The sequence below is a fragment of the Triticum aestivum genome, chromosome 3D, assembly GCF_018294505.1.
Source record: "Triticum aestivum cultivar Chinese Spring chromosome 3D, IWGSC CS RefSeq v2.1, whole genome shotgun sequence".
In the NCBI taxonomy this organism is placed as follows: Eukaryota; Viridiplantae; Streptophyta; class Magnoliopsida; order Poales; family Poaceae; genus Triticum; species Triticum aestivum.
The window spans coordinates 302071897-302089313 of NC_057802.1; the positions used below are offsets into that span (position 1 = coordinate 302071897).

The 17417-nt window shown below is 46.0% G+C and overlaps 1 protein-coding gene across 1 annotated transcript; it reads left to right on the forward strand.

Moving 5' to 3' along the window:
• Positions 1-6310: 6310 nt before the first annotated feature.
• Positions 6311-10117, forward strand: LOC123078542 (N-alpha-acetyltransferase 50). The gene is made up of 3 exons (XM_044501087.1): positions 6311-6690; positions 7155-7277; positions 9754-10117. The coding sequence occupies exons 1-3, from the start codon at positions 6501-6503 to the stop codon at positions 9969-9971; spliced, it is 531 nt and encodes a 176-aa protein (XP_044357022.1). The 5' UTR covers positions 6311-6500; the 3' UTR covers positions 9972-10117.
• Positions 10118-17417: the final 7300 nt, after the last annotated feature.

Below are 17417 nucleotides of genomic sequence, written 5' to 3' on the forward strand. Positions count from 1 at the left end.
ACTTTAATCTTGAAGGGCACGTTGCGCCTCAAGTGCTTGAGCTTCACGTAGTTGTTGTTCTTGACGTTGTGCCTCGGCGTCTTGTGCATCTTGATGTTGTCGCGCTCGCTCCTCTTGTTCTTGTTGTCGTTGGCGTTGCCTATCTTGTGCTTGTGCGAAAGCGGCTTGGTTTTGACGATGTCGATGCTCTTGAGAGTCTGTGTCATGTAGAGGATTGCGGTTAGCTTGACGGTCTTGACGCGCGGCACGACGAAGAGTGTTCGATGTCGGTGTACTTGAACCGGAGAGGGTGTTGTCGGAGTGTCGACTTGAGCGGCTCCGTCTTGACGAGGACGAAGTTGTAGAAGAGCGGACCATCATGGTTCAGATATCTTCTTTGAGGGAACTCATGGATTGTCGTAGGTCGGTGGCGAGATTGTCGATGCGGTCGCCCAAAGCAAGTTGTTCTTGATGCAAAGCCCGATGTGCACCAAATAGTTGAGTCTTGGTGACATAGGATGACATGTCGTCGTCTTGCTCCAAGAAAAGTGGGTTGGTAGAAGTACTTGGCCTATCCATCATTTCAAACAAAAATATGTGAGTGGGAGAAAGAGAAGAACCAATACCAAATCTACCTTGACCGATGTTGAAAATGGATCAAAGATCACTGCAATGTGTATCAAGGAAATAGCACAATTGGTACCAATTCTTGTCGGTTCTCACACCTACACAAGTAAAAGCTTGTGGTGGAGCTTGGTTAGGATGGTGGCACAAAATTTGATGCAATTGTAAGTGAGACTCAATAATGTTGGAAAAGATTCACAAATTTGCAAATGCAACAAGTAGACCAATAGCAAGATATGGTACACGGAAACACACACGCAAATAGATAATGTGGGGTTGGGCAACCAAGGATGAGCCAAAATGTGGAATCCACCAAGATGCTCTTGTTTCACAACACTAGAGAGACGCTAACACGATTGCACAATAGGCGGATACGAACTTGTGCACAACCTACTAAGCAAAAATGCAACGACTTCTATCCCAAGTATGCTATATGTATGATGTTTCTATGCTTTGATCCAAGATGATCAAGTATGACAATCTTAACGTTGTATGATGCTATGGTTCTTGCTTATAAGCTCTTTGCTTATCTTTCCCTTTTGCTTAAAAGCTTGTTTGGCTCTTTGTTGTTTGAGCTCTTTTCTCATGCAATGCTTCACGAACCAAGATAGCAATTGTGTATGCGAAGACAACTTTGTGACACAAGAGATGATACCAAGATATGCAACTCAATGATGGTATGTATGCTATTGTAAGTATGAACACTAATGTGCACAAGTCACGTTGCCGGCAATACTCAAAGGCTAGTCTCGATGGGTAAGCTACGCAAAAGTAAGGCCATGGGGTTATCAATGCAAATGCAAGAGAGTATGATGATATCATGATACCAAGATGATATGAAGGTGAAGGTGATACCAACGTGATGTAGCCGTTCGTAGTAGTCCTTGGCGAAGATGAGCGGTGGTGATGTTGATGCCGAACCGTACCTAGATAGCCGAAACACAATAGGACACGGAAACCACAACTCAAATTCTCAAGACAAAACGGGTAAAAATTGTCGGAGTTGGTAGCGGGAAAGGCTATGGTGGTGCTATGCGGAAGTGGTGGTGGTATGCGGAAGTGTATGTGGGTGCCGGGACAAAATTGCATGAAAGTTAGGCGGTAAACGGAGTGGAGGATGGAAGTAATGCTGTCAGGGGCCGGATGTCCGGGCTGATGGCCGGATGTCCGGGTCGGGCCGGATGTCCGGGCTGGTCGGGCCGGATGTCCGAGCTCGGGATCCGTGGATGAACACCACGTGGAGAGGTCAAATCCGTGGCAAAATTCGGACGATTTTGTGGATGGAAATTGGGGAAAATATGGGGAAAAGCTAGATCTACCTGCAACACACGAAATCCGCGGATCAAATCCAACAAAACTTCATCACACCAACAAATCACAAAAAACAATTGGGGCTATTTTTGTGGGGGAATTTTCGGATTAGGACGAAAAACAACAAAATCAAGCTAGAAAACAAAAAGAGGGGGCTCCGAAATCGTGATGAACATGGCTCATGATACCAAGATGATGTAGGGTGGAACCCTAGATGGCCGATCTTTCACGAAAGGAGCGGATCCTTACGAAGAACGCGATGAACACGAGGGGAAACACGAGAGAAATCACTCAACCAACAAGAATAGATCACACATGCGCTAGATCGATGAACACAAAGGTAAGATACAAGATCCAAAGTCAACAAAGGACGATACAAAAGGGTAACCAGTTCTTCTCCGTGAGGAGGTCTTGATGGGGGTCTTCTCCGCGAGGAGGTCTTGAATCCAAGGTGGATCTTCTCCGAAGAGGGGCCGCGATCTCTCTCGTAGAGTAGATCCGTAATGGATGAGCAATGCTCTATCTCACATATGAGCTAAACCAATGCTAACCCTAGAAAGATGGGGGAGAAGGAGTATATATAGTCTAGAGGGTCGAAGGGGTACACGGGCCTCGGCCCTTTACTGTGCGCAGACAGGGGGGCCGGATGTCCGGGCGACGGGCCGGATGTCCGGGCCTTCCCGAGGGGCCGGATGTCCAGGCTTGGCGGCCGGATGTCCGGGCTGGAGGGCTCAGCTTCTGGATGTTCTATAGCGTGGCGCCGGATGTTCGGGCTTCTGGCCGGATTTCCGGGCTAGGGCCGGATGTCCGGGCTGGACGCCGGATGTCCGGGCCCTGTAGACTTGGGCGTCCGGGCTGTTGCTGCTGTGGTTGCTCCAGGGGCCGGATGTCCGGGGTCTTGGCCGGATGTCCGGGGCCTGGAAGGTGAACTTGCCCGTTTCTGTTGGTTCTCTTCATCCATGGACTTGGCGGCTTGTCCGTCTTCGCGTGCATCCTCGGGAGGTTCCTCTTGACACGTAATCATGCATAGCATATCGGACTTAGGTAGTAGCCATGTCTCGAGTGGATCATATGTGATATCACTAAGGAACGAAGTCACCTCGTTCTCGAGAGCTCTAGCTCGTGCTCGTGTCATAGGTCCTCTTGGTTCTTGATGAGACGATGGTAGGTCCATGGGGATGATCGTAGGATGCTCCGCATCACATTAACTATTTAAAGGGGCCACACCGCCTCACAACACACCACAACCCATCGATACCGCATCTTCCTCCCGTGCATCACATCCGCCATGACCTTGAGCGGGAACGCTCTGTGGGAGAGCTTCTCGACGAAGCAGAAGCATGTGGTGGCCACCCTTGCGGCCGCTTGGCGGAGCCGCTGTGCCAAGCGGATAGAGGCCGACATGTCGGCCAACTCTCCGAAGGTCTCCGACGACGAGCCCACGATGGGACTAGCTCCGATGATGACTCCGCGCTGGAGCTCGCACCGGTGCATGCCGGCTCAAGGATGGAGCAGGCACAAGCGCACTTCAATGTTGACATGGCCGAGGATCACCTAGCGCCTGCGCCTATGTCGTTGTTCTGGCAGGCGCAAGAGGAACAATGCTACAACATGTTCCTCCTCGAGCAGCACCAGCTAACGGAGGGCCAAATCTACGGCGAGTGCGCGAGCGAGGAAGTTGTGGCGGCCATGGCCGCAGCGAACCCCAACTTCATCGCCGAGCAGCAGGCACTGTACGAGGTTGCCCGCACTCAAGCCGCCGCTCGCAACATACATGCGGCGCAACCGGACGCGGAAGCGGCGCTATCTGCGCAGGCGATCGTGAACAAGAACGCCGCCAGCCGCAAACGTTGTTTGGCCTTGCCCGTGGGACGACGAACATGCTGACCCCTCCATTTCCATCGTGGACCTCACATCCACCGACAACAGACAAACCGCTGACTCCGACAAGGATGAGTAAAGCACGGAAGGTGGCGGGGGCTCGAGTCCCAAGTGGGTCGGTCCGTCTCCCATGTTCTACTCTTCCTCGCCGGCGACCGCACCACTTCGCGGGTCTTATCCCCGCCGCTCATGGAGACGACAGATGGAGGATGCGGTCGCCGAAAGGGAACAACAAGGACTTGGACGACGGGCACTGCTGTAGGCTAGGTTTAGATCTGGTCCCCCTTCTTAATGAAAAATGTCCGAAATGTAATGAATGTGCTCCGGTTTATATGAAAATCATTCGTTTGCATGTAATTTATCTGATTTGTTGGTACCTAACTTGAAATATACGTGGCTAATTTTAAATAATCTTCTTTCGTATTGTGTCTGTGAACAGATATCCAATTCACGGACGAATAAGGTGTTCAGTTTGCGAGTCAGCGTCGGATATACCTTAGAGCAACTCTAGCAGACCCCGCATCCCGCCGGCCCGCAAAACGCGTTTGCAGTTCGCGGAAAACGGCCTTTGCGGGCCGGCATGGACGGCCACAGATGCAGACCCCTCAAACGGACCTGTATAAAAGTATATTCGCGGAATATGTTTTTTTACGGGTCGACTTTGCGGGGTCTGCTCTTTGCGCCGCTGCATCCCGCATCTCATCGGCCCACAAATATCAAATCCAATATAATACAACAATCGAAAGCAAACTAAATAATTATTCAAATCAAACATAATACAATAATTATCCACATTACAAATAATTATTCAAATCACCGAAGAAAACTTAAATAATGCAATACAAAACTTGTCATGAATACAAAAATGAGTCACTGTCCAGCCCTTTGCCAATAGTGCTCAATGAGATCCTCCTGTAGTTGAAAGTGTGTGTTTGCATTTTCAATCTCCTTGTATGTCTGAAGAAAAGCTCTAATGCAGTTAGGGTCTCTAGCTGGTTTGACACGGCTACCCACATTATCGTAGAAGAATTCCAAGTTCATTTCCTCTCTCATCTTCAAGAATCATATTGTGAAGGATAACACAGCATGTCATAATATTTTTCAAGTTTTTCTTATCCCAAAAATGAGCAGGACCACGGACAATGGCAAACCTAGATTGCAAAACACCGAATGCTCTTTCAATGTCTTTTCGGGCTGCCTCTTGCACCCTTGCAAATTCATAATGTTTTCTAGTTTTGGGATCTTTGATGCTCTTGACAAAGGTGCACCAATGATGGTATATACCATCTGTAAGATAGTACCCTTTTGTGTATTCATGCCCATTGATAGTATAGTTGCAAGCAGGAGCATCACCACTAGCAAGCCTAGCAAACAAATGAGACCGTTGCAACATATTGATATCATTGAGAGTGCCCGGCATACCAAAGAAGCAATGCCAAATCCATAAATCCTTGGATGCTACGGCCTCTAGCACAACTGTTGCATCACGAGACTTGCCACAATACATTCCTTGCCATGCCTACGGGCAATTTTTCCAAGTCCAATGCATACAATCAATGCTACCTAGCATGCTAGGCCAACCTCTCCTCTCATTAGATGCCATCAATTTCTTTGTGTCATCCTCGTTGGGTGCCCGAAAATACTCAGGACCAAAGACACGGATGATCACTTTTGCAAATCTACGCACTGATTCAATTGTAGTATCTTCACCAATGCGAAGGTACTCATCGGCACAGTCAGCCGGAACGCCATATGCAATCACCCGCATAGCTGCGGAGATTTTTAAATATGCACTAAATCCCTTTAAGCCCGCAACATTTCTTCTTTGAGTAAAATACCGGCAATTTGCCTCGCAAGCTTGAACAATTTTCACAAAGAGGGATCGACGCATTCGGTACCTTCTCCGGAAGAGGTGCGGTGGATATGTAGGATTCTCCGCGAAGTAGTCTTGCGTCAATCAACTGTACCGCTCGCAAATATCACAAAAGAAACACTAACCGACGGCGGATGCGGCAGGTGATCCCAGGCGGCGACGGGGGGCGGGCTCGACGGTGGTCGATCCCCGGCGGCGGCAGCGACGAGGGGCGGCTCTTCTCGCCGAATCTGGGGGGTCGGTGCAGCGTATCGACGCGGGAGGGTGGGGGACGCCCCCGCGACGCGATTCCGCCCGCAGATTTGGCCGGAATCACCGGTGGCGGACGGGCGGAAGCAAGGGCGGTCGGCGGCGGAAGGAGATGGGGAAAGGCGCGCGGGTTGAAATGTCCCTCCCGCCAACTGCTTCTCTGTGATGCAGGGCACCGCAGCGGCGAGGGGGAACCCGCGTATTCACGAGTTGGGGCCGTGATTTTGCCGCGCCCCTCAAATTTTTTTGCGGGCCGGAACAGATGCGGGGTCTGATCAGGCAGGTTATTTTACGAGTCGGGGCCGGATGCGGGGTGTGCTAGAGTTTGCTCTTAGTTGCAACTTGCAAGGGCACGCAAGCGAAAGGCCTGGCTTCTAGCCCACCACCCACCCGCGGTCGGTGAGAACGCCGTAGGCCCGACGGGTCAGCGAGAACGGGAAGAAGTAGCGAAAACAGCTAAAGAGCGGAAGGGTTTTGGTCGCGAGTCGCACCCGCCGCCGTGGTCGCATCGCACGCAAACTTTCGAGTCTCGAGAGAGGCGACGAAGAGAGCGAGGGCGAGGGACGGCAATAGGGCTTGGAGGATGGGCGCTGGGGAAGGAGAGGCAGCTGGGAGCAAGGAGAAGAGCAGCGGCGTCGCCCGGACGTCCCTGGACGGCCTGCGGGACAAGAACGTGATGCAGCTCAAGAAGCTCAACATGGCGCTCTTCCCCGTCCGCTACAACGACAAATACTACCAGGACGCCATCGCCTCCAAGGACTTCTCCAAGCTCGGTGAGCGCGCTCCCATCAGTTTCTTCCAATCTTGTTCTAATCCCTACCTCGCACCGCCGGGACCGGTTCCATACCTCATCCGGTCTTCCATTGTATTGGGATTGGGATTGGGATTGGGGTTGTATCTATCTCAGTTCTCGGATCTGCAGACAGAAGGCAGGAAACAATTTATAACTTGCTACCAGATTGGGGAAGAAACCGCCATTAGGAATTTATATTTTGGAATGGGGACGTGCAAATGCGAATGTGGATTTGATCTGTAAAAATAATTCTTTGGCCATAGAAGATCTTGGAGAGTTGGAGGGCGTGGGTAGGTAGCTATGGTGTTGTGCTGGGGATGTTTCCCGGATTCGCTGTTATATTGATTCGTCTGCTGGCTTTGGCTGATTTCATCTATGAGAAAACATGTTGCTTGCTGCTGGTGCTATTGTCTGACTGTTCATTTTTCCTTTCTGTGTTTGTAGCTTACTATAGTGATATATGTGTTGGAGCAATCGCTTGTCGCCTGGAGAAGAAGGAAGGAGGGGTGGTCCGTGTTTATATCATGACTCTGGGTGTATTGGCGCCCTACCGTGGTCTTGGTCTTGGTGAGAATTTTCCCTACCTAAATTCATTTTTGCGTATGTAAAGAGATCACCCTGTTGGGCGTGAGATCTCTATATGCCTCACAAGTAGGATAACATGTGCACCTCCTTACCTGATTGCTGAAATTGTGAATTAAAATGTAATTGTTGAATAGTTGTAGGTACTGCATTTATCTTGCAACCTATTTTTCACTCAAGCAATGAACAATGATTGATCATGCTTCTGCCACCATCTCAATTGAATCAAAATGTGCCCAAAGTTTTCTGTTGATGTGTCACTGCCATAACGTCAATAATACCACTGTGGCAACCCTCCAGACCAAGCACGTTGACCCTCACAATAGAAGTTGCCTATGCGTCCACCATAGGGCCATGGCGTCCAATTGACAAGGCGGGCGGCTCTTTAAGCCGATTTTCGATGCCATATGCTTTCTGAGCAGGCACACATGGGAAGGAGAAGCAGGAGCGGGAGGGGCAAACCTTGGGCCTTCTTCCTTGAACTATGTAGAACGGGGTGGGAAGGAAAAGCGGGCGAGAAGAGAGGGACAGAACGAGGTGAGGGTGGAGCAGAAAAAAAAATCTGGTTCTGGCTTGGGGCGCCGCGTCCTTGTGCCATCCCCGTTATTGCAGAGCTTTGTTGCCTCCAGGTCTGCGTGGGGTGCGGCATTGCCAGCAGCAGCTATGCTTCTTCTTTTTGAGTCTCTGCCAGCTTCTCATCTCCCTCCCACGAGTCTTCCCCAGCTTTTCCTCTCCCTACCCTCCCAGCTTCTCCTCCCTCCCACGAGTCCTCTCCAGCTTTTCCTCTCCCTACCGTTACAAGGTTACATGATAAAATGGTTGAACAACCTATGACACCCTGCACTATCTAGGAAGGTTACAATCAAAAGGCAATAAGTGCAGGCCCTGCCAGTTGGCAGCCAAATCACAAGACAGGGAGTAGTGCAAGCTAGTTAAGAGAGTTTACAGCAGAGAGAATGGCTGGCCCTAGGTCAGCTTTTGTTCTATGAGTTAATAAACCAAAGTCAACCTTGAATCTGCTCCAAGAATCAACTGATGCTACCAGGTTTCTGAAAAGTGTTGTTGCTTACATACCATGTTTTGTTGTATTTTGGCATTTGAGTGTGCATTGGGTTAGTCTTATTCCCATGGGAATATTAACGGAGCACTGTGCTAGTAAATTGGTTGTAATGGGTGATTTAACTTGCTGTCAGACCAAGTTAGGGTGTGTCTATGAAGTCGCCTTGCCATACGCCGTAAGTGTTATAAAGTTATGAAGGGTGTGGATTGCCAAAAAATGCATTACGCATTTAAACTAAGGTGGTGTCAAGGATTGTTTGTAGCGGTTGTGCCATATGTGCTCATGAAATTATAGTGCAATGATACTCTTACCATGTTATGTCCTCTAGGGCATGTATGCCCTTCATGTATTTCCACGAGTGATAAACTTACTGTTTAAAAAACCCTAGTGGAAATGATTTAAGCATGTACCAATATTATTCTATAAAGCTTGCTTGTAAATAATTACCGTAGCTGTTTATCTAGTGCAAGTTCTGAAAGAATACATGTATCAGCACAGGAAAAACCAGTGAAAAATAATGAGCCGGCAATGTTGCCACTCATTCTTACTTTAGCCCATGTTAACACATCTGCACGCTAGATTGCTCTTTTTATCCAGGTGAAATACCCGTGACTTCTAAATCTAGTAAGAATAATGATCATCGTGCAATAAAACATCATGGGCTGCCTCGTCATACTTTCTTTGAGCAATCACCGCCCTGTCATGCTTCTTTTAGACCACTGCCCCATTGGTGCTACTATCAGATGATATAGTAAGTTAGTATGTTCGTCCTGCTCCCAGTGACCGGGTAGCACATGTGGTTAGCCCAGCAGTTATTCATAACTTGTTTGTTTATAGGTTTCAGAGTCCTCTAAATGATTTTTTTTGGCAGGAAGAGTCCTCTAAATGTTAGGCTACACCATTTCCCACACTGCATTATTGGCTGCTAATATAGTATCCTGTTGTTAATACGATTCCATTGATGGTAAATGAGAATTTCGGGAGTGTACAGAATTCAATTTAAAATATACTCTGGCGGTCTGGCCTCATTTCACAACACATGCTGTCAAGAATTTTGAGTTTGTTCTAAGGAAAATGTCCATATGATCATCTGAGGAGTATTAGGAACGTGATGTTTGATAAAAGGAAATTATGAGGGGACTACACGGCAGCAGGTTTTGTTTGGTACTGCTACTGTAACACTGTCTCAAAAGAATGAATGCTAGTTGAATGAATATGAAATATCAACTAGTTGTAAACTTCTTGGGCTTGAAGTACACCTTGCATACTTTTGCTCTTTTCAAACTATTTTTTACGAACAGAAAAGAATAGTTTGTTTTTGGCAACAACACGAGCTGTTTTTAAGAGTAGCAGTAATATGATCTGTGCTGCCTTACAATTGATCCTTTTTTATTTTGACAGGAACAAAGCTGCTGAACCATGTTTTTGATCTCTGTGCGAAGCAGAACATCTCAGAGATATACTTACACGTTCAGACAAACAACGACGATGCCATTGCTTTCTACAAGAAGTTTGGTTTCGAAATAACAGAGACGATACATAATTACTATACGAACATCACTCCACCGGATTGCTATGTTCTTACCAAATTTATCGGCCAGGCTGCTACAAAGAAATGAGCAGACACCGTCCCTGCTCTTGTGACAGAGTTGTGATCTTGTTGCAGTGTGTTCTTCATTTTCATTGAGGTTTAACATTACTTTGAGAACACGATTACCTTGGCTGCATCACTGAGACATCATTTTTACATTGACTGTGTTCTTTATCCCACCTTGCTCCAGTAACTTGAGTGCCTGCCTTAACTACTTGTTCTGGATATGTGGTGCGAGGTTGCCAAATTTTTTCTGAATGGTGCCGTTGCCAATTTTAATCTTGCTCCTTTGACCCGTTAGTGGAGCAAGGTTGTAGTTACTTGGGTTTTGAAATCCCAACGTTTGTCTCTCTGCCTGCTCGCTCTGGCATGTGTTACTTTAGTTCTGACAGGTTTGTTCGTGATAAAATCTGTTTTTTGTTTGTGTAAATTTAACCCTTTTTTATTGAATTGTTTTTAACATGTTTATTACTATTGTTGTTGATAAGTCAAATTATCTATGGTCTTCCCCGCATCACCACTCCGATGATCGCATCAACTCAGAGAAGCGCCATCGCCTACGAAGATATTTCATCAAGAGTACACTACATATATGGAACCATTTTGCGACACATAAAAGGGCGAAAGGTGAAAACCTACTTTTCATCAAGAGTACACTACATACGGAAATGGAACCATTTTGCGACAAATAACAAGATGAAAGGTGAACACCACGTTTGAATCGATGTGCAGCCTTGTACGTCCTCATGCATTGAAATGGAGTCCCCCCACCCCACACACATGCACACACAATCATCTTGAGAACTCGTCAAATTTCCTTGACTCAACCAGTTCCTCTTTGCATAGTAATCCTCTATATTCTCCCTATGTTAAAGAAGAAGCAAGGCAAGAAGTAGGGCTTATATGTGTCCCTGTTTTCTGGGTTCTAAACTCCATGGTAGACATCACGTGTTTCCGACTACGAATTCAACGTACTCCCTCTAGTACCCCCTTGTTAGAATCAACCTAAAATCTCTCAACAGCTGGCGTCGATCATGGGGGCATTGCGGATCTGTGCCACGAGTCACATCATCATCGCCAGACAAGAATCGTCCGGGGGGGTGGGGGGTGGACCAACCAAAAATCACGACAGAAAGGCTGGGGGAGGCTTATTTGATGAAGCAATCCTTAATATCCTCAGGGACCTGAGGGTTAAACACCACGATTCAAGTTTCCCAGGCTTGAGCATTCGACAAATCCATCCTCAAAGGAAGATCATCATAGGATGGCTGGGGCGAACACCATCCCCGGTGACGATAATATGAAAATGCATCTAATCCCTTTGGTTGGTTTTGATAATTAATGTAAACATATCTCAAAGAAATAATAATTTAACTAACTTCTCATGAGTTCCATTAGGTTGCAACAAATGAGATGAAAGATGACCCCCACAAATTCTCATAAACAAGTGTTGGCCAAGGCAAGGACTTAGAATTTTTCTTTTTGCATTTTAGTGATCCAACATCACATTGAATTCATAGACATGCCAATACTATCAAAAGGGGAACGAGGTTGCTAAGATGAGTTTCTTTCTCTTTGTGCTTATAGATCAACTCCAATGCCCTCAGAATACTCCACTATGTCTACCTATGCTTCTATCCTTAAGAGCTTTCGAGCTCTTGCAATCGGAACCTGCGGAGCCATTCATCCAAATATAGTTGTTGCAAACCCTAACTATTCAGGGCCGCCAAGCATTCCACTCGGAATCACTAAGGATGTTGGCAAACTTTCTGTTGCCCTCTCGAAAATTTTGAACGCGTTCCAGAGTGTGTGCCACCTACGAGGTAGTCCACTCGGAGCTTTCAAACACATGTCCAACCTATTGAGTCCTTTCAAAGTTTCCACCATTTGTATTGATTGGAACCTCCAAGAGGATCGCCCAGGAGCTTCTGCGATGTGTTAAAACGTGTGTAACGGTCATATTTCTGGTCCACCCCATATATAGCCCCACCTTCCCCATCAGTTCACAGCAAGCAAACTCCACTCATGCCATATATTTTTAAGAGAGGATATCACCTTCTTGTGCTGATTTCAATGGGATTTCTACTCCAAAGAGATCTAATCCCCCTTTTGCTTTCAACTCCTACCTCTTCAACCCAAGGCCATATCTTGAAAGAATTTGAGTGTGAAGGAAATTATTTTGAAGCACAAGAGCAAGAGATTTTATCACCAAGCAACCTCAATTTTGTTATTTTTCTTTATACCATCATATGTTGCATCATGGCCATATCAAGTGTTGCATTGTGCTTATGTCATTTTGCATTCTCATAATCATCATGTGCATTGTCATATTCATGCATGTTATATTGTTGCATGCTCCATGTGTGTTCCTTGCATCACCACCTCACCCTCCTCCTCTTCCTTTCTTTTTGCAAGTGCCATTTCTCCCTTCTCCATTAATGTTCAATCTTTGCCAATAAATCATGCACCATGCCTTATACCTCTCTGTCAAGTTTTATCCTTTTTGGAGTTGTTCTGGTTGCCACTAAAAATGTCCGAAGCAATTTTATCAAATAGTGCACATTTCCAGGAGCATGAGGATATTCTCACATCTCTCATACACCTCTCCTTTTCCCCAATGCTTTTCCCTTTGTTTTGTGTTTGAAGAAAATAAAAGAAAAGAGCAGCAGCCTCAGCCAGTTGTAACACCCCATTTGTAACACTTCCCTTTTTGGCATGTATCCAACTTTATGATCTAATTTCATGCGGGTCTATCCTTGTTGGCTTCATTTTTATTGCTTTTTTATTTTACTTATTGCATTGTAGTGAGTGCAACAAGCTTGCAAACATGCCTACATGAATTTGTTCTGCCATGCCATGTTTATTTTGCTTAGTCTGAAACTGTCAGCATAACTTGTCATTTTGCATTGAAGCTAGCATCAAATATATGAGTTTCTGGAACATGTTCAGTGAGGGAGTTTTGTTAAGTGCATTTAGTACTAGCATGCCATGCTCAAGTTTGCCATGATAGGTTCCTGTAACATATAGTTTACTAGCTCTAAACATTGCAATCTGATGTTGTTTCTGCCATGATCAGTATTTTCATCAATTTTGTAAAACTGTTATCATTTGTCAGTTTGTCGTGTAATTTTGGTGATGTTCTAGTGAGTTTTAGAAATAGTTCAGTAATCATGTTTTGTAGTGTTTGTCATATACTTCACTTCCATGCCTTTTGCTTTCATGTTAAAGCCTTGTTGCATATTCATGTGATGCATCCAAGTTGGCATGTCGTTGTTTTGATAGTTTTGCATTGCATATCATATTGCTCACCGTTTGAGTTCCGTGCATCCGTTTTCGATGGTCTTTATATCGATTTCAACCGAAATCTTCCAATCTATCCAGTGGCATGCTTGGATTACCAAGATTTTCCCCATATCATTCCTGCCTTCATCGTTTCCTTCCCGTTATCGTACCCCTTCGTTCCGGTAGAACCGTAGCTCCGTGCATACCGTTCTTATGCATCCTTGATAGTTTTGCATGTAGAACATGTTCTTGCCATGCCATGAGTGGTTGTTTATTGTATGCTTGTCTTTCTTTGGGTAGTTCCGGGAGACGAGTTCGAGTCCAAGGACCCCGTCGAGAACATTCACGAGGAGCAAGTTTTCGATGCCACTGAGAACATTGCAGGCAAGATGATCATTACCCCCGATATCACTACTTTCTTGATTGCTAGTTGTTCGTTGCAATCGCTATGTCATGCTACCTACCACATGTTTATCAAGCCTCCTAAATTGTCATGTTAAGCCTCTAACCCCCCTTCCCAACATCAAGTTATTCGAGCAACTCAAAGGTGCAAAAGTGTTTTCCAAGCTTGACCTCCGTATGGGGTATCACCAGATTCGCATTCGTGAAGAAGATATCCCAAACACAGCCTTCAGAACGAGCTTTGATTCTTATGAATATACTATCATGTCTTTCAGGCTTGCCAATGCCCCTCCAACATTCTCTCGTATGATGAACTTCATCTTCAACCACCGATGAATTCATCCTGGTGTATCTCGATGATATCCTGGTTTTCTCCAAGAATAAAGAGGATCATGCTAAACATTTGTGATTGGTGCTCGACAAGCTGAGAGAGCATCAATTATACGCAAAGTTCTCAAAATGTGAATTTTGGCTTGATGAAGTTCTTTACCTTGGTCACATCATCTCTGCCAAGGGCATCTCTGTTAATCGGGAAAAGGTTGCTTAAATTGTCAACTGGCAGCCTCCTCAGAATTTCAAGCACCTTCGAAGTTTCCTCGGGCTTGCAAGCTATTGTAGAAGATTCGTGGAGAACTTCTCCAAAATTACTAAGCCTCTGTCCGACCTCCTCCAGAAGAACGTCAAATATTCTTGGACTCCTGAGTGTGACGTTGCCTTCAAGTCACTCAAAGAGAAACTCGTCTCAGCTCCGGTCTTTACTCCTCCTGATGAGTCCAAGCCCTACCAAGTATTTTGTGATGCTTCGTCGCAAGGTCTCGGTGGAGTCTTAATGCAAGAGAAGAAAGTTGTGGCTTATACTTCTCGGCAGTTGAAGCCAAACGAGAGGAACTTTCCCACTCATGATCTTGAGTTGGCGGCAGTTGTCCATGCCTTAATCACATGGAGACACCTCTTCTTGGCCAGGCAGGTGGACATTTTCACCGATCACAAGAGCCTAAAATATATCTTCACTCAGCCCAACCTTAACCTCTGGCAAACTCGTTGGGTCGAGATGATTCAAGAGTACAATCCAAGCATCGAGTACACTCCATGCAAGGCTAATGTGATTGCAGACGCTTTGAGCAGAAAGGCATATTGCAGCAGTCTTATTCTCAAGTCATTCCAGCCTGATCTTTGTGAAGCTTTTTGCAAGCTCAACCTCCAAGTTATTCCTCAAGGTTTTCTTGCCAACCTTCAAGTCACTCCAACTCTGGAAGACCAGATTCGTGAGTCACAACTCCTTGATACCATGGTGAAGAAGGTGAAAGATGGTATTGCCAAGGGCCTTTCCAAATACAAGTGCTATCACATTGATGACAGAGACACTTTGTTCTTTGAGGACCGGATTGTGGTTCCAAAAGGTGATCTCAGGAAGGTCATAATGAATGAAGCTCGTAATTCCCTTCTCTCGATACATCCAAGAAGTTCGAAGATGTACCATGACCTCAAGCAGTCATATTGGTGGACTCGCATGAAGCGGGAGATTGCCCAATTCGTGAATGAGTGTGATGTATGCCGCAGAGTGAAAGCAGAACACCAGCGTCCAGCAGGACTCCTCCAGCCTCTACCTATTCCCGAGTGGAAGTTCGATCATATCGAAATGGACTTTGTCACCGGCTTTCCCGAGTCCAAGCGAGGGAATGATGCTATCTTCGTTGTCATTGACAAGCTCACAAAAGTGGCTCATTTTCTTCCAGTCAAAGAATCTATCACTGCAGCTCAGTTGGCGGAGCTATACACTTCCAGGATAGTCTCGTTGCACGGGATTCATCAATTGATCTCCTCAGATCATGGAAGCATCTTCACTTCCAAGTTCTGGGACTCCTTCTAGAAGTCCATGGGTACCAACATCCGTTTCAGCACAAATTTTCACCCTCAAACAAGTGGCCAAGTTGAAAGAGTCAATCAAATCCTTGAAGACATGCTAAGAGCATGTGTCATCTCCTTCGGCATGAAGTGGGAAGATTGCCTCCTGTTTGCCGAGTTCTCCTACAACAACAACTTCCAAGCAAGTTCGGGCAAGGCCCCTTTCGAAATTCTACATGGCAGAAAGTGTCGTACTCCTCTCAACTGGTCCGAAACCGGTGAGCGCCAACTCCTTGGAAATGACTGGATCACAGAAGCTGAAGATATGTGTAAAGTCATCCGTGAAAATCTCAAAGCTGCCCAATCGCGCCAGAAGAGTTACTATGATAGCAAGCATCATGACTTGGCTTTCGAGATTGGAGACCATGTCTATCTCCGCGTCTCTCCCATGAAAGGCACTCAATGCTTCGGTATCAAAGGGAAGCTTGCCCCAAGATATGTGGGTCCTTTCAAAATTGTTGGCAAAAGAGGCGATCTTGCCTACCAACTCGAGCTACCTTCCAACTTCTCAAATGTGCACGATGTGTTTCATGTGTCACAACTTCCCAAATGCTTCAAGATGCCCGAGTGCACTATCGACTTCGAAGAGATTGATCTTCAAGAGGACTTGTCTTATCATGAGCATCCCTGTAAGTGCATCTAGTGCCCCTTAGTGATTTTGGTGTATTGAAGACTTATAGGTTAAGGGGCTAATGTGTTTATAAGTGTACACAGGTCTATAAGTCTATGAGGAGTTTGATATTTACAGAGAAAGTCGACCCCTAAAAATGAAGTTCTTCGACTGAAGACTTTGGATTTCTGAAGACTTTCTGAAGACTTTGAAAGTGAAGAAATTGGTGTGACCTTGAAGACTTGGTATTCATTTGAGGAGCATGAAGCGTGAAGACTTTTTGTTTTCGTAGTTTCATTTTCTCTTCCTTGAGTCATAGTACTGTTAAAGGGGGTCGAGGAAATACTAAGGAAAAATTTCCATGTGATGCTAAACTCAAAATCCTACACCTACCAATCCCTTCGAGTGAAGCCAATGGAAATCTCATACAGTTTAGTCAATTTCTTCAGTGACAGAGATGAAGTTCTTGTGGTCGCTGAGGAATTTGGTCTGACTGAGGAGATAGGAATTTGCGAGTGCGGATTGCCTACACAGTGAGGAACATGATAGCCTTGAGGAATTTGAGACTCAAATTTCCGACCGTTGCTGTGCTACACGCCAGCTGTCCCAAAATATCTTATCCACCTAACGGTCATATCATTGAAGGGCATTTATGTCTTATCATGTCGGGCTGCTCCCTAGGCTATAAATAGCCGCCCCCTACAACCACTAGCTGGTTGGCTGCTCCGAGAGAAACTGACACTTGTCATTTGAGAGCATCCCATCCTCCGAGGACTTTGAGCGAAAATCATCGAGTGAGGAAAACCCAAACCCAAACACCTACAAACCCAAAGTGATTGAGCATCACTGAAGAGATTGATCCTGCGTGGATCCGATACTTGTTACCTTTGAAGATTGTGCTTCTTCCAGACGGTTAGACGTCATGGTCTAGAGCATCCAAGAGGAATTGTGGATTGCCGAGTGACCGAGTTTGTGAAGGTTCGGAAGTCACCTGAAGACTTACCACGAGTGATTGGGCGAGGTCTGCGTGACCTTAGCTCAAGGAGAATACGGTGAGGATTGTGTGTCCGGGACTGTGTGTCCTCGGGTTTAAATACCTAGCCGCTCCAACCAGATGTACAACTGAGACAACAGTTGGAACTGGTCTACCAAATCATTGTCTTCACCAAGCTTACTGGTTCTATTTCTTCAACTCTTTCATTTCCTCATTACTGTGTTGTGTGCTTGTCATATCTGTGTTTGAAGACTTTGACTGAAGACTTTCTCAATTTCCTC

What these genes read in the sequence shown, in the direction of transcription:
- LOC123078542 (XM_044501087.1), top strand. Translation starts at nt 6,501, where the DNA reads ATGGGCGCTGGGGAAGGAGAGGCAGCTGGGAGCAAGGAGAAGAGCAGC. An exon ending in CAAGGACTTCTCCAAGCTCG is followed by an intron (nt 6,691 to 7,154) that starts GTGAGCGCGCTC and finishes CTGTGTTTGTAG; the next exon opens with CTTACTATAGTGATATATGT. An exon ending in CTACCGTGGTCTTGGTCTTG is followed by an intron (nt 7,278 to 9,753) that starts GTGAGAATTTTC and finishes TTATTTTGACAG; the next exon opens with GAACAAAGCTGCTGAACCAT.